The sequence below is a fragment of the Manis javanica genome, chromosome X (genome assembly GCF_040802235.1).
Source record: "Manis javanica isolate MJ-LG chromosome X, MJ_LKY, whole genome shotgun sequence".
NCBI classification, from domain to species: domain Eukaryota; kingdom Metazoa; phylum Chordata; class Mammalia; order Pholidota; family Manidae; genus Manis; species Manis javanica.
In genome coordinates this window covers 1,450,227-1,476,981 of record NC_133174.1, presented here as the reverse complement: position 1 = coordinate 1,476,981, position 26,755 = coordinate 1,450,227, and the positions used below count along the sequence as shown (strand labels likewise).

At 51.0% G+C, this 26,755-nt stretch overlaps 1 protein-coding gene across 1 annotated transcript; it reads left to right on the top strand.

Annotated features, from left to right (window-relative positions):
- Positions 1-623: 623 nt before the first annotated feature.
- MXRA5 (matrix remodeling associated 5) lies at positions 624-26,513 on the top strand. Its single transcript, XM_037013451.2, has 7 exons — positions 624-1,243; positions 3,331-3,545; positions 9,505-9,634; positions 9,866-10,256; positions 12,912-17,858; positions 20,283-21,183; positions 23,542-26,513. The coding sequence occupies exons 2-7, from the start codon at positions 3,358-3,360 to the stop codon at positions 25,448-25,450; spliced, it is 8,466 nt and encodes a 2,821-aa protein (XP_036869346.2). The 5' UTR covers positions 624-1,243; positions 3,331-3,357; the 3' UTR covers positions 25,451-26,513.
- The last annotated feature ends 242 nt before the right edge of the window (positions 26,514-26,755 follow it).

Below are 26,755 nucleotides of genomic sequence, written 5' to 3'. Positions count from 1 at the left end.
TCGGCCCATTTATGACCCAGGCCTATCGGCGATTCACCCTGAGGATGCCACCCTGGGGGAGGGGCAGTGAGGAATTCCTGGATGCTGTGTGTCTTAGGAGAAACTGAGGGAGTTCGTATTCCATGAATAGGAAGAAAGTCACTCCAAGCCTCCTTTCTAGGAGCGTCCTGACGCCCCTGGCCGAGTCCTGGGCGCGCAGCAGGTCACCTACAATGATCTTCCCTGGGTGCGTGGACACGTGCTTTATCTCTTCACAGCGGTTCTGTCCCTTCGCCCCACATGGTCTCTGCGGGTGATTGTACTCACCGGACCCCTTCCCACTTTTTCCCACGTCTGATTCCTCCTGGAAGCCAGAGGGCCTGCCCACCTTCCCTCCCCTTCTGGATAGGGACGCACCATCGTCCTCTGCGGCGGGCTTCTGCTTCATGCCCTCTGCCCAGGTCGCCCCCACGTTCCGCAGCTGGTACCCGGAGGCGCCCCCCACAATTCCCTGCCCTGGCCCTGCCCCTGCAGGCTCCCTGAGCGGGACCGGAGCAGTTCCCACCTTCTGGCAGGAGGACCGGGCAGGGGAGGGAGAGGCGCGCAGCCAGGGGCCGCAGGGGCGGCGGGAGGGCGTGGCCGCGGCTCTCAGGTTGCAGCCAGGGCGCAGCGGGGGGATGCTGGCGGGGCGCAGGCGGCTCCAGCCCGCGCTGGGGCTTCCAGGCGTGGCCGGGGAGCGGAGGAGAGCGCACCCCGCTCCGTCTCGCCGCCCGGAAAGGAAGAAAAACCGAACCCAGCGCGGCTGGGCAGAGCGCTCTGTGCGCGGACTGGGTGCTGCAGCGAGCAGCGCGCACCCTGCCTCCCCCCCGCGCCCCCGGGTCCCCGGACTTCCTCGCGGACCTTCCTGCCTTCCTTCCCTCGGGCGTGCGCGGGGCGCGCCCACCCGGGACGCGGCGCCATGAACAGGCGCGAGGAGGGCTGAGCGCGCAGCGGAGAGGCCAGGGTCCCTTGGCTCGGCCCGCGCCCCGTCTCCCCGGGGTGGGGCAGGGTGGGGGTGGGCCGAGGCGTGGACTCGGGAAGCCAAGCGGCCCCGGGAATAAAAGGGCGCGGGCTCGCCGTGCCGCGCTGGGAAGCCGTGCTGCCTCGCCCCCGGCCCGGGAAGCGCATGATGGCCCCGGAGGACCCCCGGTGGTGACTCGCGCGCCCCGGCCCCGTGGATGCCCCGGGCGCCACGCTGCCGTGCGCCGAGGCTTCGGAAGGACAGGTGAGACCCTGAGGGTTCCGTCTGCAAGGGGCGAGGACACCGGGTCAATGTCCAGGGGTGGGGCGGCCGGGGGCCAGGGCCGCGGAGGGCTGAGCTGGGGGTTGGGGGGCCCTGTCGGAAGGGGCGGGGGACCAGCGGCGGTGCAGGGGGGCGGCTGACGGAGTCTGCGTGCTGGGCGCCCGGGCACGTCGAATGACCCCTTGTCCCCACCCCTGCGCCCCCGGTTTCCAGGGAGCCGCCAGCGGGACCCCAGGGAGACCCCGAGCACCCCCCGCCCACCCCCCCCCGCCCCCCGCCCCGCGCCGGTGCGCCAAGCTCCGGGGCTGCCCCAGAGCCCCTGCGCTGACCCCGAGCGTCTCCCTGCAAAGGGGAGGCCCCCGGCCCGCGAGCGCTGGGCCGCGCCGGGGGTGGACAAGTCACTGCCCGGGAGACACGGCCCTGGCGTCCCGGCCGCGCGCGCGGCAACTCGAGCAGGTACTTCCCGTGCCCCGGGCCGGGCGCGTCCGGACGGGCACGGGAAGCCGGCCAGAAGCGCAGGGCGGAGCGCGCGGCCCCGCGGGTCCTGGGGGCCTGGCTTCCTGGGCTCGGCCCTGCAGGCTCAGAGCGGTTCCTTGGCCGCCCCCACGACTGGGGTTCCCCGCTTGGTGCAGCGCGGGACGGGGAGCCTCGGCGGGGGAGCAGGCCGGGGGCACCACGGCGCCAGGCCGGCCCGCTGGCGCAGGGCAGAGGCGCGGGGACGGTGCAGCGCGCAGGCCGGGCTCCGGGGCGCGGGCGCGGAATCTGCTGGCCGCGCAGCTGCACAGCCCGCGCGTTCCAGGGCGACGAGGTGGGGCCCCAACTCGCTGCTGCCAAGCTGCCTGCACAGTCAGCTCTTTGTGGGCGGCTGGAAGGCGAGGCGCACACGGGCTCATTGGACGTCTACTTTGGGGTCTTACAAAACTTGGGAAATTGGGATTTGGGGAGGCTCCCACCCGGTGGGAGAGGGTCAAGCGCTCCTTATCAGCACAGCGCTTGCTCAGAGCAGGGGCGTGAGGACGGGCGCGTTCTTTGCACTAATAAACTTCATTCAAGAGGTGACACAAATATGGGAAGGTGAAGGAGGGCCAATGCATGGGTGAGAAAATCAGTGACACGCTCAGGAGGTAGCCGATCGACCCAGGATTTGAAACACCTGTGTGTGTGTGTGTGTGTGTGTGTGTGTGTGTGTGTGTGTGTGTGTGGTGACATCTCATGGACCTTTCCCTCCCTAAATCCATTTCGTCAGACAATCCCTTATCCTCTTTATCTAATGGGACATTTTACAGAGGTTTCCTGGAACATTCCTCCCAGATAAACAAGGATTCTGCCTCATTGCATCTCTTTGGCTAATCCAAGAAAAAAATTGCAGAGAGTGACCCCTCGTAGCATGGCCAGCTTTTCTTTTTAGTGAACCGCTTTGAGGAAACGGTCATTAAAAACTTGAAGGGATGTCACTGGAAGTAGGTCACTCCCCTGACAGTAATGAAACTTCTGGAGAAGTTTTGTGTACAAAGATGGCCAATATCTGATGGACGTCAGAGGCAGACCCTTAACAATGACTTTTTAATTAATTACTTTATTATTATGGACATATCAATGTACCTTTCTGTCTCTCTCCCTGTAGATGATAGATAGATAGATAGATAGATAGATAGATACATACATACATACATACATACATACATACATACATACATAGATATACATAGATAGATACATACATACATACATACATACATAAATAGATACATAGATACATAGATAGACAGATACATAGATAGATATACATAGATAGATACGCAAACGTACATGTATACTCTACCTTTGCACAGCGCATAATTTCCAATTAAGTACTAAAGTCAGGAAATAAGGTTATGCTCAATAGGAACTATGAAAGTTGATGGCCAAAAATTAAAAACCCAAGTATCCGGACTCCACTATTTTGTGTCCCTAAAGTAGGTCAACTGATGTCTTGGGAAGCTTCAAACTATCACGCACAGTTCAGCTAAAAGATGCGGGTGAGTAGAAGTGCCGAGGGTAAGAGCATCTTGTCTTGTGGTCCCACACAGGTGTCCAGCGCCAGCGCCCCCGACAAGATGCCCACGTGGACACCCTGGCGGGCCCTGTCCGTGCTGCTGATTCTGCTCTGGGGACACCCACGAGCTGCGCTCGCCTGCCCGCACCCTTGCGCCTGCTACGTTCCCAGCGAGGTCCACTGCACGTTTCGCTCCTTGGCGTCTGTGCCTGCTGGGATTTCTAAACATGTGGAAAGAATCAATCTGGGGTTTGTACGGCATTCTTATTGAACATTTCCAGCCTCTTCGCTGGCCTGTGTATTCGGGGTTCGTGTCACGCTGTGCGTTTACGGAACCGCAAATGGAGATGCCTTTAGGCGTCATTCCGCCATGCATCATGGATGTCCATGTGGGCAGAGTGAGGCTGAGGGGTTTTAACTATGCTAAATGCAGCCCTTTGGGGCCATTATCCAAATTTACCCGTGGACGGCAACTTCTGTCAGAGGTTTAATAGCAAAACAAACCCGAAAAAACTTCCTTGGTAACAAAATCATCAAATTTCCCTTGATAACAATGCTTTACTATATCGTAGATGGGAATGTAAATGACATACACATAAATGTAGGAACAGTGCCTCAAGTAGGCTGTTAAACTATTAAAATATTAATAGTAAAATATCAGACACTATGAAAACTGATAAAAAGAATAAGTGGGCATCTCTGACATTTTATGTCGTCTGTGACTTTGAGGAAACAGGGTTCTTTCAGATTTTGCCTATTTAAAACATTAGTATGCTTTTAAGAGGCGGTTTAATGGAGCACTTCAGTATAACTTGTACATTTAAAATTCTTGTTTTATGCACATAAATGCCTTAGGTGCACACATGTCAGTTGCTTTGAATTATAAGTACACATTTACAATTTCAATAGTAAAAAGTCGTTTGGACTTCTTTCACAAAATGTATCAGCTACTTTCTGCCATCTAGAAACAGCAAAATAATTTAGCATTTGAAGGATAATTATGGAGGGAGGGGTGATCTTAATAAAAGGAAATGGCCAAACCTCAGTCAACAAACAAATCTTTGTAAATGTGCCTTGAGATGGCAGAGTACAGAGTTTAAAGAAATTCTTGCATTTATAAAGTCCAGTAGTAGCCCAAGACAATGGGATGTTGAAATCATAACATAAAATGTCCCTCGTCTAAGGCAAGAGCCATTAAATCATTTTCTCAATAAAATCTTGGGAAACCTCATGATTTGACTATTGGAAAATGCCAGGCAGTGATGATAGTTCAGTGGGGAAAACAATTTGGCTTTGCCAGAAGAGAGAATGTTCATGAATCAACCACTTTCCTTTTTACAGTCTTAACGATTTATGACAGTACATCCCTTGCCTAATGGGAGAGAGGTAGAAAAAGAAGAGAAGTTAGAGCTGATTCGAATCCGGGTACAGGAGCTGTGCACCAGAAAATGGGGCATAGCTGTGATTTCTCCTCGTTCTTGTTTCCTCCTGTTGTGCAAAGTACCTCTTCTAGGGCTTGCTCCTGCAGGAAGCACTTTTATTTTATTGTCCCGCTGGCCTGGGATGAAACCTTGGCAGGACACCGAGCTGGGGGTTCTGTCGAACCAGCCTTTGTGGAGCACCCTAAAAAACTGTGGGAACGGGGTGGTTCAGGAGAACTGTTTTCAGCTCCGCCTCCTGCCCACGTTGAGGGTCTCGGCTCTCACGCTGGAAATGGGGCTGGAGAGAGAGGCCGCCTGCCTCCTTCCGCAAGGTCTGAACAGTGTGGTGGCTGGAGGCACTGGTAACACCCATGGACTTGCCTAGCTGTTTACATCTCATTTACAGATTCTGGGATGTTTTTCTGCTGCCTGTCTTTACAGTGAAGTATTTTATAAGCGTGGACCTGAACTCACCTCTCTTAGAACAAAGTTTCTGGTGATTTCATTTTAAACAACTAAGATTGAAGGCAATGACCCTATGGTGTCCTAAAAGCTTGGCCATTAGAATAAAACAAAGATACTGAGTCGCTTCCTTTTCCTACAGATGCCTATAGTATTTTGAGATGGCTCTGTGTAATATTAAAAGAAAAAATAACAACCAAGGAATGACTTAGTGAAGCGCCACCATACATTCCTCCCCTCTGGCTTAATTTGCAGCATGAGTGAGGGTGACACCTTTTAAGTCACTCTTATGTAGCACACTGTGTTTGAGAATCTTTGTCAAAGCAGGTAATGAGACCGGCTTCATGCATTTTGTTAAGGAAAATAAGAAAACGAGAGAGATGTCTAGTACAGAGAGAACAACCTGGGGTATGACTTTTCTTTGTAACTGTCTGGAAAGAGTATAAAACTCTTGAAAGAATGGGTGATTGTTGGCCAAGCAATAACGAAACCTTTCATTCCCACACGGATGGTTTTAGGGCTTTCTGGCAGCATTGAGAGAAAGAGCTACTGATTCCAATATGGATAGTATTTTCCAAAATAACTTCCCAAAATATTTCTGAGTACACAAATCATCCACTTCGTGTCTAATGTATGAGCTTTAAAGACTTTTTTTCCCCCCCTTTTGCTTACAACACTGATTTTCATGACATCTTTCTGAACTTCCCAAAGGCCTAGTTTATATTTTAAATTTTGCTTTGGAATACCCCGTGGCACCTGTAAAGCAGCTTTATATATATTTCTGGGATAAAAGAAAACATTTTGCCAAGTTGGTTAAGTAATCCCATTGCTGCCCATCTACAGGCGGTGAAGACGCTCTGGCAGTAAGTGGCCGGTAAGTTGTGGAACTGGGCCTCGTCTTGGTCATTCGATGTCCTGGACCTAATTTCCCTTTCTCTCTGCTGGTTATTGGCTGGATGCAAAAAGGTTCGGGTGCTGAGAGGAAAGAAGGTGGTGCCTCCACTTGGCATTCAGGTGGTCCCCTGGACGTTTGTCCCAGAAAAAAAATCTCCTGATTCATACCTCTGGCACTAACACTTGTACGGGTAGCTCACTGATGTTTCTTCAAGACAAATACCAAGAAGATGATACAGAAATACAGCTTCCTAAGCTGATATGCTCCCCCCCACCACCACTCCATGCTGGACTTTGGAGGGATGAATGCACGTGTGGAGGCAGCTCTGACAGGGTGTTGCTCTGTACCCACCCACATCCCTGCTGTTTCCCTTCTCCACCTTGACACCTGCTATTGTAACTGGAGGTCAGGCTGGAAGTGAGAATTTGCAGCAACAAAGACTAGAGAAGAAACAGTGGTTGAACATAGCAAACCCATGGACTAAATCATGCTGACGAATCAGACTCTCTCTGACCCACTTTAGAGACGGACCCCCTAGACCCTTACGTCCTCCATCTCAAGACCTGCCGCCTCCTCCTTCTGGCCTCTCTACTACTCCTTACCACTGGGGTCCTCTCGGATCATCTTATTTACGACAAGTCGGTTTACATTACTCCACTAGTCGTCTGTTGGCCACTGTCTCCTGAATGGGCATATTTTGGGTGTTTATCCCAGTCCTGAACTCCAGGCAAATGCGACTGGATGGTTTCTCCTGCACCTGTCCCCCCAGCCTTCCCCCATCCTCACTGACACAGTCCACCCTCCCCTGTTTTCCTTATTCACGCCTCCATCACTCCGCAAGGCCTGCTGACTCTTCCTCTGGGCACGTTCGGAAACTTGCCACATCCCTTTAGCTCCACTGCCCCCACCTTGACCGTGGACACCAGCGTCCCTCCTTGGGAGTCACCTGGTCTGCCACTTCCTCTTTTGGCCCATCTCTGACCCATTCTCCACAGAAAGGATCACTGCCACGTTAACACAACATAACCTACTTGATTATCACCCCCTTTCTTAAACCGTCCAATGGCTTCCTGTAGAACCTGGAACGTGTCCTTCCCAGGTTCTCCCAGTTCCTAGATGGCCCCGTGCCTGCCACCTCCACCTACCTCACCCATTTTTCCTCGCACATACTGTTTCTGGACTAACCTCAGGCTCCCAGAAATGGGGACAGGGTGACAGGTTGCTGTCGATTCCGTTGCGTGCTCTCATCCCATGCAGGCTTCCTGCACTCTCCTAAACAGTGATACACAAATGGGGCAGTGCACCGACTCAGAGACGGCCCCCTCATGGGTAGGAGTGCGGTTCTTCCACCTCGGTGCAATGGGCCTTTGGGACACCATTTCCATTTTGGACATGGTGATTCCCTGTTGTGCGGGCTGTCCTGGTAATTGCAAGGTGTTGACCACTGTCCTTATCTCTTCCTGATAGATGATAGATAGATAGATAGATAGATAGATAGATAGATAGATAGATAGATAGATAGATAGATAGATAGATAGATAGATGATAGATAGATATAGATAGATACATAGATACATAGATGATAGATAGATAGATAGATAGAGATAGATAGGTAGATAAATAGATGATAGATAGATAGAAAGATATAGATAGATGATAGATACATACATACATACATAGATACATAGATAGATACATAGATAGATATAGATAGATAGATGGTAGATAGATAGATGATAGATAGATAGATAGATAGATAGATAGATAGATAGATAGATAGATGACAGATAGATAGATAGATAGATAAATGGATAGATGATAGATAGATAGATAGATAGATAGATAGATAGATAGATAGATGATGGATACATAGATAGATGATAGATAGATAAATAGATTAGATAGATAGATAGATAGATAGATAGATAGATAGATAGATAGTAGATATAGATAGATAGATAGATAGATAGATAGATAGATAGATAGATAGATAGATAGTAGATAGATAGATAGACAGACAGATAGATAGATAGATAGATAGATAGATAGATAGATAGATAGATAGATAGATAGATAGATAGATAGATGGTAGATAGATAGATAGATGGTAGATAGGTAGATAGATGATAGATAGATATAGATAGATGATAGATAGATAGATAGTAGATAGATAGATGATAGATAGATATAGATAGATGATAGATAGATAGATAGATAGATAGATAGATAGATAGATAGATAGTAGATAGATAGATAGATAGATAGATAGATAGATAGATAGATAGATAGATAGATGATAGATAATATAAACAAACAGACCAACAGACAGAGTCTATCATGATAAGGCAGTTTCCAAACCTCGCTTGATATTTGGGGCTGAATCATTCTTTGTGGTGAGACCATCCTACGCATGGTCTGATGTTCAGCACCACTCCATCCTCTCCTCACTAGAAGCCACTAACCCACCCCACCCAGTTGTGACACCCCAAAATCTCTCAAGACTCTGAGTGTCCATGAAGGACTATGTGTCAGGTGTCTACACTGGCTGCTCTTTGCCTTATAGGTAGGAATCCTCTTCTCCCTCTGGCCTCCTTTGATTTGCCAGGAAAAAAGTCTCGCTGTGTGTAGGACGCTTTGACTTGATTTCTTCTCTGCTGAGTCCTCCAATCAGGATTTCTTTCCTAGGTCAGTTCTTTTTAGTATTTTAACTCTCACACTGCTGATGAGAGCAGAGCTGAGCCGACATGTCCCTCCAGTGAAGCCAGAGACAGGGGTCTCCATTCATCTCATAGCCCATTCTCCCCATGGACATTGGGACTCCCCAGTGTCAGGAACAACATACTAGCAAGTCTCCAAACCCGTCAGGGAAGCATCTTTATCAATGCTTCTGCAAAAAACAAAAAACAAAACACATCAGAATGTTTGCCAATAATTTAGATAACCTGTCGGGCCCCATGTCCTTGTGAGGTCAGTGGTTTTATTTGGCTCTGCCGCCAGGAGCAATGTCCTCTCACCATATGCAAGGCAATTATCTGATGCTTCCTGTAGTTTGCACGCATGGTGGCCACGTGTCCTTCATTACCACCGCCCCAGCTTACGAGGGGCAATTGGACCAGCTCCCTTTACAATTCTAAATCCTACTTGTTTCCCTAAATTGCTTCCAACTACACTAGCCTATTCCCAGTCAAAATACCCAGTGAATAATTCCTTTCTTGAATGAGGGCTCATAAAATACGTCAGCTTCTTTTTGACCCTAGAAATGGACACGGACCGAGACAGAGATGCATATACTTTGGGAATGACACCAAGACCATCTGAGAATCCACATTTTGCAAAATTGTTCCTAGGCAAGCAAGGGAATCTTTTCCCCAGTGGGATTTAAGGATTCACTTCTCTTTATCCCGATTGTTTATTTACTTATTTTTTTTAGGTTCAACAGTATACAGGCTCTGTCAGAAACCTCGTTCGCCGGACTGACGAAGTTGGAGCTCTTGATGGTCCACGGTAACGACATTCCCCGCATCCCCGACGGGGCTTTGAAAGACCTCAGCTCTCTACAGGTAAACGGAGGCACTTAGGCGCATTAGTAATCGCAGCTTCGATGACCATTAATGAAGAGGAAAATGATATCATGCTCCTGAATGATTAATAAATTTGCCTTTTTTTTTAAATTTTATGTTAACAAGCAAGCTTCGTGCCATTACTTTTCTGCTCTTTGTTCTGCTTTCTGTTCCTGGGTACAGCTTTCTAAATTATAAACAGGCTTTTCCACCCTCCCCCCATCTTTATAGGTCTTCAAGTTCAGCTATAACAAGTTGCGTGTGATCACAGGACAGACCTTGCAGGGGCTCTGGAACCTACTGAGGCTGCACATGGACCACAACAAGATAGAGTTCATCCACCCCCAGGCTTTCCATGGCCTGACGGCCCTCCGGCTCCTCCATTTGGAAGGCAACATGCTTCACCAGCTGCACCCCAGCACGTTCTCCACATTCACGTTTCTGGATTATTTCAGACTGTCCACCCTAAGGCACCTCTACTTAGCAGAGAACATGATAAGAACGCTCCCCACGGGTATGCTTCAGAACATGCCGCTCCTGGAGAACCTTTACCTGCACGGGAACCCGTGGTCCTGTGACTGTGACATGGCATGGTTTCTGGAATGGGACGCGAAATCCAAAGGTAAGGAGAGGGGACAGACACCGTGACTCCTGCCTGCTCACTGCTTACCTTTCTGCAGATGCTGATATCTCCAGTGTCCCCTCCTGGATTTGTCTCATGTTGGGCAAATGGCACCACCACATCAGGAAGGCAGGAAACCTACACGGGAAATGTTTGCAGCGTGGATATTCTCATTCCCCATAATTCAGATGCATGAGTCTGTTGGTAGAATGTAAAGGGGTGCTCACTCAATCAGCTACGTATCGCTCACGATGCTGGTCGTAGATGGACAGGGGGCATGCTGTGTTGTCCCTTGGGCTAAAGATATGTGGGATTTTCTGTGCATCCAGTTCCTATGAGGGAGCTTCCAAAGGTTCTTGGAAAAGAGAAGGCTGCAGGGGGGTGGGGTGGCCATCACATTATTCTCTTATGAATGGAAGAGAGAGATGTAGAACATCTTTCTACACATGCAGAGAATAAAAACCAAGACTGATGCAAAGAAGTAGCCAGAAAGTGGATTTCGATTTAAAATAGGGAATGAATTTTTTTCTTCATTTCCTCCCTTCCCTGAAACCCATCTTGAAAACCATCCTCAGATCCCCCTGGGGCTCTTGGCTCATCTCCATCCTCATGGCCACCAGCCTGGGTTTGAGCTCCTTTCTTCTCTGTGCAGCAGAGTGGAGCAGATGTCCCCACAGCCCTGGTGGCCCCCTTTCAGCAACTCCTCATGGACCAGTTGTCACCACACAGTTTCAGAGCGAGCATCTGATCCTGCCACATTAATCTGCCCTGATTTTCCTTTGCCCCCAGGATAAAACACACACTCCTTCTCAGTAGTTCGTGCCATTGCTTGCACCTCGATGCACCCTCCTGCAACAGGCTGATTGCACACTCCCCTTCCTCACCCAGTTCCAGGCACACAGCTCTCCTTTTTGAGCCTCACACCTTCTCAACGTCCTCCCAACTCAGTGTTATTGGCCTTGATATTCCTCCTGCTGAGAAAACCTTTCTGCCAGCTGTTCAAGGGATGGGCTTCTCATCAGCATTCGGATCTCTGCTAAAAGGTCACCTCCTCTGAGCACTCTCACTAGCCTCTACTTAGTCCCCCAGCCTGTGCCCATCAAAACCCTTCCCGCACACACACCTCATGCCACAATTCGATGGGAGCGCTTGCAGTTGCCGGGTGGCGTTCCTCTGAGGCTCAGCCTTAAATCTGACATCACATTGACTTAATCAGGCAATGGGTGGGCAAAAACACAGAGGTACACCCGCTTCTAAATCGTCTTAATAGGGAAAGACACATGTCCCCTCCATTCATCTTTCATGAGTGACTAGTCCCCAAACCTCACTGGGTACAAACGGTGCGGAAAATCCATTTGGATATCATTTCACAGCATAAACACTACACTGTAGATGCGGCACCATGAAGGTTTCCCCAGGCAGAGGGCCGTCTGGGCTAGTCTGAAGATACATGTGTATATCCTGTGTGTGCATGTATATGACTGTGTCTATGTGTGTGCCTACATATGTGTCTCTGTGTGTATATGGTGCAGCTGTATATTTGTGTGTGTGTGTTGGGAGACATATGGGAAACGATCCTATTCGCATTTTGAGGTGCTTCATCTGCAAGCCACCTAGAAAACTGCTCAGGGAGACAAAAGAAAATATAGTGAGACCAGTCAGCAGGTTTATCATATGCCAGGTCACAGATGATGGCAGTTCGCTCTATTCCCAGGGAGGTGTGGTAAAAAGTGGGCAGATGCTAAGAGGTCCGTCAGAGAGCATCCTCATTTCGCATTTTCCTCAGCGGGAGATGCTATGGCCCCACTAACTGATAGAGCAAAGGTCCCTGGGTTTGGGGCAGGAAGAAAACATAATTTGGGTCTGTGGATGTCAGTTTGAGGCGGCCTTGTGACATGGAAATAGACGTGTCAAGCAGGAATCGAGTGTCAGCTCCTAAGGATGTGTCTGGACTGCTTAGAAGTACATATGGGAGTCATCACCGGCGAATGGTTGGTAATTGAATCCATGCGTGTGGGCGAGGCATCTCCAACGGGCAGAACAGGAAGGGAGAGGGTGGGGATGGGGTCAAGGAACCTTCCGTCACTAATGAGCTGGACAGAGAAGAAGGAAGCAGTGAGAGAGACAGCGGGGTGGCCGGAGAAGAAAGAGAAACTTCTGGAGGATTTGATGTCCAGGAAGCAAAGAGTAGAATGTGAATCCACGGGCTACACGCTGCCTAAAGTGAAAAATTACCCCAAGAATAAAATAATTAGGAAAGGTAGATGTGATACATGGCTAAAGTGCATCCTCTAACTTGGAAATATTCTCATGGGTTGCAATTATGTATGTAGATCTTCCTGGACCTTCCTAGAAGGTGAATTGTGCAGTGTGTGCAAAGAGAGTCGTTGCTTCTTTTAACCTGAAAATACATTTTTTAAAAAAGGACTCATTATTCCTTGTCCAGTCATTTCAGTCCTGGTTAGTTACCATACACTGGGCTAAACTGATTTAAGGTCATCACGTGAAGTCACAGAGGCTGGGTGAGAGGTGCAATATCATTACTGAAATGCACCAGTTGATAAAAAATGCAAAGGTTTTTTATATTCTGGCCATGTGCCAGGCATGCCGCTCTTTGGTTCATTCGCTTACAGCCTGCGTGTCTGTTTGTCTTAGGGGTTCTGAAGTGTAAGAAGGACAAAGCCTATGAAGGTGGTCAGCTGTGCGCCCTGTGCTCCGGTCCCAAGAAGTTGTACAGACAAGAGATTCACAAGCTGAGGAACGTCACCTGTGTCAAGCCTTCCATAGAGTCTCCTCTGAGACAGAACAAGAGCAGGGGGAACGAAGAGGACCAGGAACCTGAGGAGGAGGATGCCAGCCTGCTCTCTCCGGAGGGGTTCCAGTCCGCCCCCTGGAACGTGTCTTTGAATATGACAGACGAACATGGAAACACGGTGGACCTGGTTTGCACCATCAAGAAACCGAGGGATGTGTACAAAATTCACCTGAATCACACGGATCCTCCACAGATTGATATCAATGCAACAGTCGCCTTGAACTTGGACTGTCCAATGACTCGAGAAAACTATGAAAAGCTGTGGAAACTGATTGCGTATTACAGCGAGGTGCCTGTTAGGCTGCGCCGAGAACACGCGGTCGGCAAAGACCCCCACGTCGGCTACCAGTACAGGCAAGATCCTGACGAAGATGCTCTGTACTACACAGGCGTCAGAGCCCGTGTTCTCACCCAGCCAGGATGGGTCATGCAGCCGACCATAGATATCCAACTGGACCGGCGTCAGAGCACCCCCAAAAAGGTGCTACTCTCCTATCACTCCCAGTATTGCCTGTCAATGCCCACCAAAGATGCCCAGCGGTCTCGGAGCAGAAGCTGGGTAATGATCGAGCCAGGTGAAGCTGTGCAGAGGGCTCAGACTGTCTTGGAAGGAAGCCCATGCCAGCTGAGCTGCAACGTGAGGGCTTCTGAGAGTCCATCCATCTTCTGGGTGCTCCCAGGCGGCTCTGTCTTAAAAGCACCCATGGAGGACCAGGAAGGCAAGTTCTCCATCCTCACTAGCGGCTGGCTGAGGATCAAATCGACAGAGCAGGCGGATTCGGGTTTGTATCAGTGCATCGCTCAGGTGAGGGATGAAATGGACCAAATGGTGTACCGGGTCCTGGTGCAGCCACCCGCCACTCAGCCACCTGAAAGGCACACAGTGACGATTCGAAAGAACCCAGGGGACTCTGTGATGTTGCCTTGTAATGCCCTGGCCGTCCCCGAAGCCCAGCTGAGCTGGATTCTTCCAAATAACAGGATAATTAATGATCTGGCCAACATATCGCATGCATACATGTTGGCCAATGGAACTCTGTCCATCCCAAAGGTCCAAGTCGGTGACAGTGGTTACTACCGATGTGTGGCCGTCAACCAGCAAGGGGCAGATCATTTTACCGTGGAGGTCGCAGTGAGCAAGAAAGGATCTGGCAGGTCATCGAAAAGAGGCAGACACTCGGGTGGGAAGACTCTTTCCAGAGCCAAAGAAGATGTCGCGGAGGATGACGGGGGCTCAGGCATAGGAGGTGAAGACACTTCCAGGACAGCTCTGCATCCAAGGGACCAAGAGGTGTTTGTCAAAACAAAGGACGATACCATCACCACGAAGACCAAGACGGGGCGAAGAAAACTGAAACCCTTGAAGGGTTCTGAGAAAGAGCCAGAGACGAACGTCGCAGAGGGTCGCAGAGTGTTTGAGTCCCGAAGAAGGATCAATATGGCAAACAAACAGATTAATCCCGAGCGCTGGGCAGATATTTTAGCCAGAGTACGTGGGAAAAATGTCCCCAAGGCCACAGAAGTGCCGCAGGTCATTGAAACCACCACTCCCTCCTCAGGGGGGCTTCAAGGGAGACCCCTTCTGCCTGCTGACCCTCCCCCATCAATATCACCCGTGCAGACCAGCACCAGTGCCGACGAATCCTCGGCAGATGCGTCCCTATTCCGTGAGGTTGACCACGCTTCCAGTGCTGTGTCCGCAACCAGGTTGGATCCTGAACATGGTCAGCGTGGGGTGAAGCTTGCTGAACCCAAAGGGATGAACACACACCAAGAAGAATTTATTGAGGGTGAGTTTTCTGAGAAGACCAAGGATGCAACGCCCACTGATGTTGACTCAACATGGGCTAAGGCCACTACCCGGACATCTGCGCCCTATGAATATTCTACCATATGGACCCTAGACACAGTCTACAAAGAGCCGATGAATGAACACACAGCCCCCAAGGGCTGGTCTACAGTAGATGCTGAATCCATGCCAGAGCCTACATCAAATGGGTATGAGTCTCCGCTGGCTGCCTCTGAGGCAGTGCCATATTCCTACCCGGAGGTGCAGACTCATCCACAAGGGAAAGAAGATAAAATGCAAGAAGTGACTTCCACACACTTGCCTGTCACCTCCACCCTGTGGGTATCTGACTCCAGGACATCTGAGCCACATGGAGACCCCACTTTCAGAGAGCCGGAGGTCCCAGCAAAAGCACACGCACAAGGTGAAATAGAGCACACCCAGTTTGCCAACGGTGGTTTCAGCACTCAAGGCAACCTGTTGATGCAAGCGGGCACAGACGAGGATTCTCAGATGCTATGGGAAGGAGACATGCTGGCAAGAGACGCCACAGAGTCCAGACGTCCAGAGAGTCAGGGGAAGGACACGGAATCCACCAGTCTGCTTGACTCTGCCCTGCGAGCGGTGAATACCGTCACCCCCATTCAGCGACCCTGGGAATCCACCCCTGGCACCTTCTTGGACAAGGATACCACCACAGAAGCAGTGACGATGGCAACTCAAAAGGCCGCTTCTGCTTCGGGGCCGACCGCACCCCCTCCTCGGAAGAGACCCAACGGCAGGAAGAGGTTGCGCCCCCACAGATTCCGACATCGCCATAAACAAGCCCCACTCACGACTTTGGCCCCGTCGGACAATTTTTCTACTCCGTTAACACAAGTGCCTGAAGCACAGACTCCACACAAAGGGGAGGGTTCACTGGTTCCTGCATCTTGGGTCCACAGCACAGTCGGGTTCCCCAAACAGTTGGAAAGGGTCAAGCAGGCAGAGCTGGTAACCAAGGGAACCCAACGAAGGAAGCACAGAAAGAGGCCAAATAAACATCACTTTACACCTTCTCCAGGGAGCTCTCCTGCTTCGGTATCTAAGCCCAGCTTTTACCAACAGGAAAGTGTCATTCCTCCTAGTTCAGAAACTGTACATTTGTCGACACCCATTCCTCTGAGGACTGGGGACCCACATGAGACAACCAGACTGGAAGAGGATATGCCAACCTCCGCAAACATACACCTATCTCCCCATGAGCTCGAAGAGACAACGCCAGTGACACAGAAGCCTGTATCTGAAGAAAAGGGAACCAAGAAATACGACATGACAAGCATCAATGACTACAAAACTGATGCTTCAGCCCCTGGTGACTCGGACATTAACACTGCACCCCCTTCTGCCTCTGAAGTGTCCACGGTGGGAAAATTTAAGGAGGAATCGGCTTCTTCTGACTTTGCAGGAGCTCCGAGCTGGAATGTCTCAAAGGCAGCCGCATCGGGGAAGCTGCAGACAGACACGCCTGGCACCGCGTCTTTGCAAACCCTTACAGACTCCCCGTTTTTATGGAGTGAGTCGCCGGATCCGGATTTTCCCTCTGAGTTTTCACCTGTTGTAGCCTCTACGTTATTTCCGCAGGAAGAAGGTGTAGCTTCTACTACTGTGTTGAGTGTAAAAGTAGAGTCGTCTCCGAGGCAGGTGGAAACCACCGTGAGGGGTCAGGGACATCATGAGATCACTCCAGGTGCCCCAGGGCCCCAGAATCACGTCCCTATTCCTGCCTCCGCCGAGGGGCCAGTGACCGAATTCCCACCCACGGTTCCTGTGACCTTAGCACGAACCACCACACCGCCCTTCTCTCTTATTTCAAGGGCATGTTCCACGTGGGCATATTCCAAGCAAAATGTCTTCTACAAGTACGTGGGGATGTCAGAAACCAAAACACCCCTGGACACTCACGAACCCACTCAGCATGTGTTGAGGCCAAATGAATTATCCACTCCCTTGTCCAAGCACGGCGAATTTAACTTCACCGCAAAGCAGGAGTTGGGACGGGAAGCATTGCATGCAAGGACCGAAAACAGTCTTCCGCGTGACCCAGAGAGTCACCTCCATCAAGAGGGGAGGCTCCAAGTTCTTCCTCCTCCAGGCAGACTTCCTGCCAGACCCATCCCAGCAACAGAAACGGTGAGGCCACCAGCGTCCGTGGCCACGCAAAGCTCCATTAGACACTTTGCGACTTCCCAGCCCTCTCCTCCCATGACCAACAAACCAGAAGTAACTGCATATCCTTCAAGGGTCTTGCCAGAGAACAAGCCCTTTACGAGTCCAAGATTCCCAAGCACGACTCCTGTTGCGCCGCGGCACCGGTTCAAACCCAGAGTTCCTGCAAAGTTTTCCAAGCAGGGAACTGACCAACCGAACAGCAATTCCAAAGCATTTGGAAATAACGACATCCCAGATCTAAGAGACCCTTTGGGCAAGCGTCCAAGTTCAACAGTTCCTCGTTATCCCCATGGAAGATTCCCTTTCTTTTTGAACCCGACGCTTTCTTTCCCACATTCGGGGGTTACTGCAAAGCCTCCCATACCTACCTCTCCCGCCCCCGTGATGAGAGAGAGAAACCTCAACCCAGACCCCTACAATAGGGTACATTCTCAGAGCGTCATCCACGTGGACTTCGGACCCCCTGCCCCTCCGTTAGCGCAGCCTCCCCGGACAGCAGCACCACCCTCCAGAGCCTGGCACAACAACCCTGTGGTCCACGCCACCCAGAGCTCCCTGGCCTTTGTGCCATCTGTCCAGCCCTCCAGAAACTTCCCTCAGAGCAGCTCAAAGCTCTTCTCTGCCGGAGGTGCCCCAGCCTCCAAGTTCTGGACGCTTGGGGAAAAGCCACAGATCACCAGCAAACTGCCTCAGACCGTGTCTGTCATTGCAGAGACAGACGCCGTGTTCCCATGTGAGGCTACGGGGAAACCGAAGCCTCTCATTACCTGGACAAAGGTTTCCACAGGTAAGGGGGTGCTTCCGGACCTGCGTTTTACCTGGGGCTTGTGTAGGATGTTACTTCAGCCTGTGCCACCCCACCACCCCACCCCGGGAAGAACTGCAGACTTTGGGCAAAGGACAGGTTGATGAGACGGAAGGGTCACCTGAGAACCTATATATAAGGATATTCCTTTACAGGGACAGGAAGTCGGCAACTGGGATGCCTGTGAGATTTAATGGGGCTGGAGAAACACGTAATAGGTTCTTTGGCTAGGGAGTGACTAAGCTTAGGAACATCTCACAAAGGAGTCTCTTGCCTTCTCCCAGTGAGGTTCAGGGCGAAAGTCTCCCCACAACCCACATGGGGTCGCAGTGGGGGTGAGATTCCCCTTGTCCTGATACTGGCTTGCAAAACTATGTATGGCTTGGTCTGACCTTGCCACGTTTTGCTTTGATTTACGCCTAAAAAATACGGATGTATTCATTTCCTGGTGCCACCATAACAAAGCACCATGGACAGGGTGGCTTCAACGACAGACATTATTGCCTCCCTGTCCCGGAGGCTGGACTCCAGGAGGGCCAGGTGTGGGCTGGGGTCATTCTCCCGAGCCTCCCTCCTGGGCGTGTGGACACCGTCCTCTCCCTGTGTCCTCACGGGGTCATCCCTCTGTGCATGTCTGTGTCCCAATCCCCTCTTCTTAACAGGACACCAGTCCCAGGGGATCAGGGCTCACCCCACAACCTCATTTTTACCTTGATCCCCTCTTTAAAGATCTTTCCCAAATACAGCCCCATTCTGAGGTCCTGGGGTGAGGGCTTCATATGCATTTTGGTGGGGGACACAATTCAGCCCCCAGTAACAAATGGTCTGTACAACATTCTGTTCTTGGGATCCTGGGATACCCAAAGAGTGCTTAGCCTCATCAAGGCAACCATCTGTTTGGTTTGAAGGGCAACACGATTTCTAAGCAATGAAAGAAAAATCTGAGAAGCTACAGCCTCCACGAGGCCGCCCTTCTCCATCCCTCCTTCCTTCTCTCCCAACAGGCTGCAACAGTTGGGCCTGGGTCCTGACCTAAGGTGTTTTGAGGATTGGTCTTTATTTTGCTCATCCAGGCGTGCTTTATGCTAACAGGACTTGAGCGAGCCCTGCATTCTTCATTCAGGGTTATCTCACAAACGCTGGAAGTGTCCCAAAGGTTAGCAGAGGCTCTGGGCGTGGGGTCATTGCCAATGCCTTTGATGAGCTCAGCATATGATCATGTAGGCTTGTGTGCAGTGACTTAGTAAGGAATTTTGCTCCAAGTAGCAAATGGGAAACACCGGGAGCTTCTCATGCTAAAAGGATTGTGCCTTTGTAAGGAGGCCCATTGCAGGGATATCGGTATTAATCCTTGGGGTCTTCATCGCTTGGACCAGCTCAGACAGCCCTGGACCATCATGTCACCTACTGCTGGCTACGGCAGACGACTGTCAGAGCTCAATGATTCCCCCACAATTCAGGACACCCCACAGCATCAGAGACCAAGAGAGGACCAAAACTCAGGGCTTTCCAGATTTTTAATATAGGATTGTTATCATTCAGGATGGCGAGGCCAACAGATCAGGAGATGACTGCCATCTGAGAGAGTCTGTTACTGCTCTGAGAGGAGGGGACATACGCACCACGCGGGGCCACACAGGGCAACACCACGGTCCGTAGGAGGCAGAGAAGGAAGGGGAATTGTGGACAAAAGCCTTTATTGTGGCGTCTGCAGGAAGGCACAGGCGGGGCGTGGAGCACAGATGTAGGACTGGCCTGCTTGAATGATCTGGGTGGGCTCTGCGTTGTAGGGGCATCCCTCACTGTCTGGCCTCTGGCCCTGGAAAGATGAGGGCAGGTGGATGGTGGCCTGGAGTGTGACAGCCCAGCAGGCAGGTGGTGGGCTTGGGCTCTGCATTGTCTGGATTCCATCTGAAAGCAGAATTGTTTGCTATCTCTAGGAATTAGGAGCCCTGGGTGGGGAGGCTTTCCTCCAAGGTCAGTGAGACCCCAGTATATCAAAGCATGAGAAACCCTTGACCAGTACAGACCCCCAAGCACGTGGTCCATTCAGAAATCATGTAGGATTCAGGACCCTGTGCAGAAAAGGTGGGTAGTGGCTGCAAGCCTGGGGTGTCTTCCTGCCCAGCCAACCCGAGGGGGCCAGCCAGGGGCCACCTCCTCAATCCTCTGGGGAACCCAGGCCGGCTGCCCTTTGCTAGAAGGGGGCATGTGCAATCTGATTCTGCATTTCTGGTGTAAGAGTCAAAGAGAACAGCAAAACAAAACATTCTGGCCTTCGCCTGCTGGAGTTGGCGCCGGTGTTTGCTTTTGCTATTTCGGATGCAGGGGAACAGCTCGGCTCCCTCCTGGTCCCTAATGAAAAGGTGTGTTTATGTGTGTTTTGTCCCTGTTTTTGATTTGCAGGTGCTCTTATGACCCCCAACACCCGAGCAGAACGGTTCGAAGTTCTCAAGAATGGCACCTTCGTCATCCGAAATGTACACGTCCAGGACCATGGCCGGTACATGTGCGTGGCCAAAAACTTGCACGGCGTGGACAGGATGGTGGTCTTGCTGTCCGTCACCGTGCGGCAGCCCCAAATCCTGGCCTCCCACTACCAGGATGTCACCGTCTACCTGGGGGACACGATTTTGATGGAGTGTCTGGCCCAGGGGACCCCAGCTCCCCAAATATCCTGGATCTTCCCCGACAGGAGGGTGTGGCAGACCGTGTCCGCCGTGGAGGGCAGGGTCACGCTGCACGAGAACCGGACCCTGTCCATCAAAGAGGCATCCTTCGCAGACAGAGGCGTGTACAAGTGCGTGGCCAGCAACACCGCCGGGGCGGACAGCCTGGCCATCCGCCTGCACGTGGCGGCGCTGCCCCCGGTCATCCACCAGGAGAAGCTGGAGAACATCTCGCTGCCCTCCGGGCTGAGCATTCATATCCACTGCACCGCCAAGGCGGCGCCCCTGCCCAGCGTGCGCTGGGTGACCGCGGACGGCACCCAGATCCGCCCCTCGCAGTTCATCAACGGGAATTTGTTCGTCTTCCCCAATGGGACACTGTACATACGGAATCTGGCGCCCAAGGACAGCGGCCGCTACGAGTGTGTGGCCACCAATATGGTGGGTTCCTCAAGACGGACGGTGCAGCTGACCGTGCGGCGGGCAGCGGCCAACGCGCGCATCACCGGCACCTCCCCGCAGAGGACCGATGTGCGGTACGGGGCCACCCTGAGGCTCGACTGCAGCGCCTCGGGGGACCCCTGGCCACGCATCCTCTGGAGGCTACCGTCCAAGCAGATGATGGATGCACTCTTCAGGTACGTGGCCACTCCCTCTGGCCATCCATCACTGGGCCACTGGGCTGGCTCCCCTCTGCACCCTGGGGATGGAGTCCTGGGGCCGTCCTGCTCCATCTGTGAGCAGACAGAACAGGGCATGACTCCTTGTCAGGGGTGAATACACACAGACATTCCTCACGTGCTCTCCCGACTGGATGGGAGGCAGGGAACATTCCTTTTTCACTGTGAAATCTCACAGCACAAGTAACTGGTCACTACCTTCTCTCCCACCTGCACAGTGACAAGGGAACCAATGACTCTTGCTGGGAGGTCACCTTTCTGTCTTTTAAATGGTAATGTTAGATAATACAATTTAGGTCGCCTTATGTTCCCAATGGCCACAAAACACACAGATGCTTCCAATCCTAAAATGGCATTCGTGATAGAATGGATGTAAACAAAGCAAAGCATTTCAGGGCATTATTTCAGCATTTCCAATTCTACAACTTTATTTTGGAATCCAGGGCTTCCAACTGCCTGAGGTACGGGCCTAGACGGTGGTTCTCAACCCACAGCTGTGCCTGGCATTCTCAGTCTCTTTCCAATGCAGGAAAAGGGCAAGGGCATTTCCTCCCAACCGGTGTTTCAACTCTAGATGGCTGGGCAGTGCGTACTGAACGTTGCACCATCAATCCACAATACAACATACCCATGTTCCCTCAAAAGTTCTTCCAGCTGATGGGATGTCCTTCTGCTGGGAGAACTGTTTTCAGCTGACGTTGGCAGGACCAGCAAAAAGATGAGTGCACGAACATCAAAGAATGTCATTCCAGAATGAAAACGGGCCAGTATTTCCCTTTCAATCACAAATCATTATCTCTGAGGTTTCCTTATTACTGAATTCTGATGAACTACGTGCTTAGTAAAATGAAACAAAACAACCCATATGAGATTTATAATAGATAAAAAATCGATGTAATCTGTTTTATAATATATATAGTAAATATATAATAGATATTTCATATGTAATAATCGATATAAAATAGATATATAATAGATATAATCTTTACCCTGCCTATACGTGCAGACTATTAACAAATACAGATATGGGAGTTGCATTTGTTAAAGCCCAAGGCCCCGTGAAGTGTAGGCACCTACGTTTTTCAGAGTTGCTCAATTGCTCTGATCACAACCAGGAAATCATTACGCTGGAAGTTTTGAAACGTATATACCATGTGCTCCTGCAAAAAGTTTCGGATTCACCTGTCTCACTCCAAAACACATTAAAACTCATTGTCCACGCCTGTCAAATGACTTAATGATGTACATTGGCTCAATTCTCAGTCATGGGCAACGCAACAGATTGTTTGAGTGTTGTTAACTATAATCAGGTTCTCTGGTTGAGTTCAATCGCAGGCAGACCTTTTTGTTTAAATCTACAATAGCATTCCAGACACCCTACTTGAGTAATGCATGCTGTTTAGGAAATATTTCAGGAGGATAATTCAAGCCCTGCCCCCATCCCCATGGCACCTTTGCAAATGGTGTGTAAATTGAGATGGGCTGTCTGGACACTTTTCAGGTAAGAAAACTCCCCAGTCTTTTCACCTGTTTTTCAAAACATTAGTTCTGAATCATGCAAGGACATCCCCATATTTATGAAAATGTCACATGCGTAATGAAGGCCGTTCTATCATCCTTCCCACGCTGCTCCCTTTAAACAGAAAACCCTTCCAGAGCTCATAGGAGTGTGAGGGCTTAGGTCCAACTGTTATCCATCCACATAACAAGCCAACTCCAGCCTTGATATGCTAGCTGGTGAATACCATTCAGCTTTAGTTACAGATTCTAGGAAAGAAGATTTCACATCGATATTGCCAAGTTCTGAAGAATCCCATTCTAGCATTGACACAACTATGTTGGTCCATCAGATACCCACCTGGCTGCCTGTTGCCCGGAATACAATATCCCAAAAAAACTGTCAAGAGTTGACATGACGTCTAGAGCATCCTCTTTGCTAAGAGCACCATGTCCTTATAAGGCTGGCTCAGATTCATTCACCATGCTGATTTTATCCCAGCTATAAGTGCCATGTAAAAATTTGATCCGCACACACCCACACCAACAGAGCTGATGTCTTTCCCTGCCTTTCCCATCTTTGAATCAGTGGCCAGGCCAGCCAAAGGTCAGGCTCACCCAGGGAGTGATTTGAGGTACGTGTATTATTTCCACATTTGGACGCGGTCTCCTCCAGGCTGCAAAAACCATCTGATGTAACCCTGCCCTGATGGTTCTCAGAACCACATGGATTTTATTATATTTTCATTGCACAGATGTACAACCAGAGCGGAGCGTCTGGGAGACTGACATGTTACCCCTTTTCTTTTTCTCGGTCAGCTTTGATACGAGGGTCAAGGTGTTTGCCAACGGGACCCTGGTGGTGAAATCCGTCACAGACAAAGATGCGGGGGACTACCTGTGTGTGGCCCGGAATAAGGTTGGCGATGACTTCGTCGTGCTCAAGGTGAACGTGGTCATGAAACCGGCCAAGATCGAACACAAAGAGGAGAATGACCACAGGGTCTTCTACGGGGGTGACCTGAAAGTGGACTGCGTGGCCACCGGGCTTCCCAATCCTGAAATCTCCTGGAGCCTCCCAGACGGCAGCCTGGTCAACTCCTTTATGCAGTCGGACGATGGCGGTGGACGCACTCAACGCTTTGTCGTTTTCAACAACGGGACCCTCTACTTCAATGAGGTGGACATGCGGGAAGAAGGTGATTACACCTGCTTTGCTGAAAATCAGGTTGGCAAGGATGAGATGAGGGTGCACGTCAAGGTGGTGACCGAGCCGGCTGCCATCCGCAACAAGACGTACTCTGTGGTGCAGGTGCCCTATGGCAATGTGGTCACTGTGGCGTGTGAGGCCAAAGGGGAGCCCACGCCCAGGGTGACCTGGTTTTCTCCCACCAACCGGCTCATCCCCACCTCCTCCGAGAAGTACCAGATATATCAGGACGGCACTCTGCTCATCCAGAAAGCCCAGCGCTCAGACAGCGGTAACTACACTTGTGTGGTCAAGAACAGCGCTGGCGAGGACAGGAAGACGGTGTGGATTCACGTCAATGTGCAGCCACCCAGAATCAACGGGAACCCCGACGCCATCACCACCGTGCGGGAGATAGCAGCGGGGGGCAGTCGGAAGCTCATCGACTGCCAAGCAGAAGGCATCCCCACCCCGAGGGTCCTCTGGGCCTTTCCTGAGGGTGTGGTCCTGCCAGCCCCGTACTACGGGAACCGGATCGTTATCCATCGCAACGGCACGCTGGACATCAGAAGCCTGAGGAAGACCGACTCCATCCAGCTAGCATGCATTGGGCGCAACGAAGGAGGGGAAGCCAGGCTGATTGTCCAGCTCACGGTGTTGGAGCCAGTGGAGAAGCCTGTCTTCCACGACCCGGTCAGCGAGAAGATCACCGCCACGGCCGGACACACCATCAGCCTCAACTGCTCGGCCGCGGGATCGCCCGAGCCCAGTCTGATGTGGGTCCTCCCGAATGGGACGGAGCTGCAGAGTGGCCGCCAGCTGCACAGATTCTACCATAAGGTGGGAGGGACGTTGCACATCAGCGGGCTGTCATCCATGGACGCTGGGGCTTACCGCTGTGTGGCCCGGAATGCCGCAGGCCACTCGGAGAGGCTGGTGTCTCTGAAGGTGGGGCTGAAACCTGAAATTCACAACCAGTACCACAATTTGGTGACCATCATCAATGGCGAGACCCTCCAACTGCACTGCATCTCTCCAGGGGGACCGCAGGCGCACGTTTCCTGGACACTGCCCAGCGGCCTGATTCTGGGGGGGCCCCACACACACGGACGCTTTTCGCTTTGGGAAAATGGCACGCTCACCGTGCGGGATGCCTCGGTGTTTGACAGGGGGACCTACATGTGCAAGGCGGACACCAAGCATGGCCCTTCCGTTGTGAACTTCCCAGTTATTGTGATTGCTTACCCACCCCGGATTACCAGTGAGCCCACGCCCGTCATGTACACCCGGCTTGGGACCACCGTGAAGATCGGCTGCCTGGCCACGGCGATCCCCAAAGCTGAGATAACGTGGGAGATGCCAGACAAGTCGTATGTGACTGCCGGGGCCCAGGCCCGTCTGTACGGAAACAGATTCCTGCACCCCCAGGGATCCTTAACCATCCAGCAAGCCACGCAGAGAGACGCAGGTTTCTACAAGTGCACTGCCAAAAACATCCTTGGCAGTGACTCAAAGACCACTTACGTCCACGTCTACTGAACAACCCCCCGGAGAACATGGCCTCCTCCGCAGTCATGGCTCTGGAAATGAGGACAAAGCTTTGTAGGGAAGGCTGACCAGACAGAGAGTCCATCCCCCAAAGGCTGTATCACAGAGCACAGCGGTCCACCAGTTGGGTTTCAAGTTCAAGTTGACTTGACCTATGCTTGCTGGCCAACGGAAGCCTTGCACACATGGGAAGGAGGGTACAGCCTCTCGGAGGACTTTCAGGCTTATGGGATGCCATGCACGCCTCCTGTCTGCCATTTCACAGGACCTGTGCAAAAAGTGCAATGTCTGTTTTGCAAGTACTATCCAGGTGCTTTCATGAGCATGTAGGGAGACCTCAGGTTCGTCACTGGAAACACACCAGAGACGTTAAAGTGCCTTGCTACCCCGGTGACAATGGCTCCCACAATGACTCTGCTGCAGTTTTCATAGAACATTCTAAAATGAATACCCATCTTTCCAGTTATTTCTTGTCACTTCAAAACTCTTGTTTGCCCAGTAAGGGCTTAGAACCAGACGGATTGATTTTTTTTTTGTTCTTGTCACATTCAAGTTTCATACACGACAGCTACCGTGTTCTATGACGGAATTCTTTCTCCCTGGACCTTGCTTTTAATATAGTGATTTTTATATGTATATTTTTTTTCTTTCTAATCAGACGATGAGACTAGAGAGAAAAAAAGAAATACTTTGTGTCTCATTAAAAGTAATAAATTATTGGTCTTTACAAGACTGGGATACATTTGAGCTGGCATGGAAATGCAATGAAAAGATATTCCGCCCTCCTTCGCTCGAATTCAGTAACCACTCTTAAAATAGCTTTGCCAGGAATCCTACAGTGGGGGAGCCTGGGATATAGGATTTCCTTCTTTATGAAGTTTCTCTTAAGAGCTATAGTGGGGGAAAAGGAGGAGAGAGCTCACCCTTGACCCCACAGAGGGAATGCAGAGCCTCCCAAGAAAGCCCGGAGACCTGTTATTTCCATGACTGCCTTACTGTATTGCTAAGGTCAAGATAATGTACATTTGATAATAAAATGATATTTTCCAAATAACCGGGCAATGACAATGGTGATATTCCTAAGGGCAAAAACCACGTCAAGTGAATGTGGGTTTAAATGACAGGGGCTGCAAATCTGCTTGGATCCGCCGCATGTGAATTAGCCTGTTCTCTGCAGGTGTTTACAGGAAAGGAAACTGAGTCAAAGGCAGTGGCTCTGACCACTGTTTGACAGGAAGGCACGGTGGGGCCCTGGGTCCCATGTGGGAGCAGTCGCCACACGGTGATATGCAATCT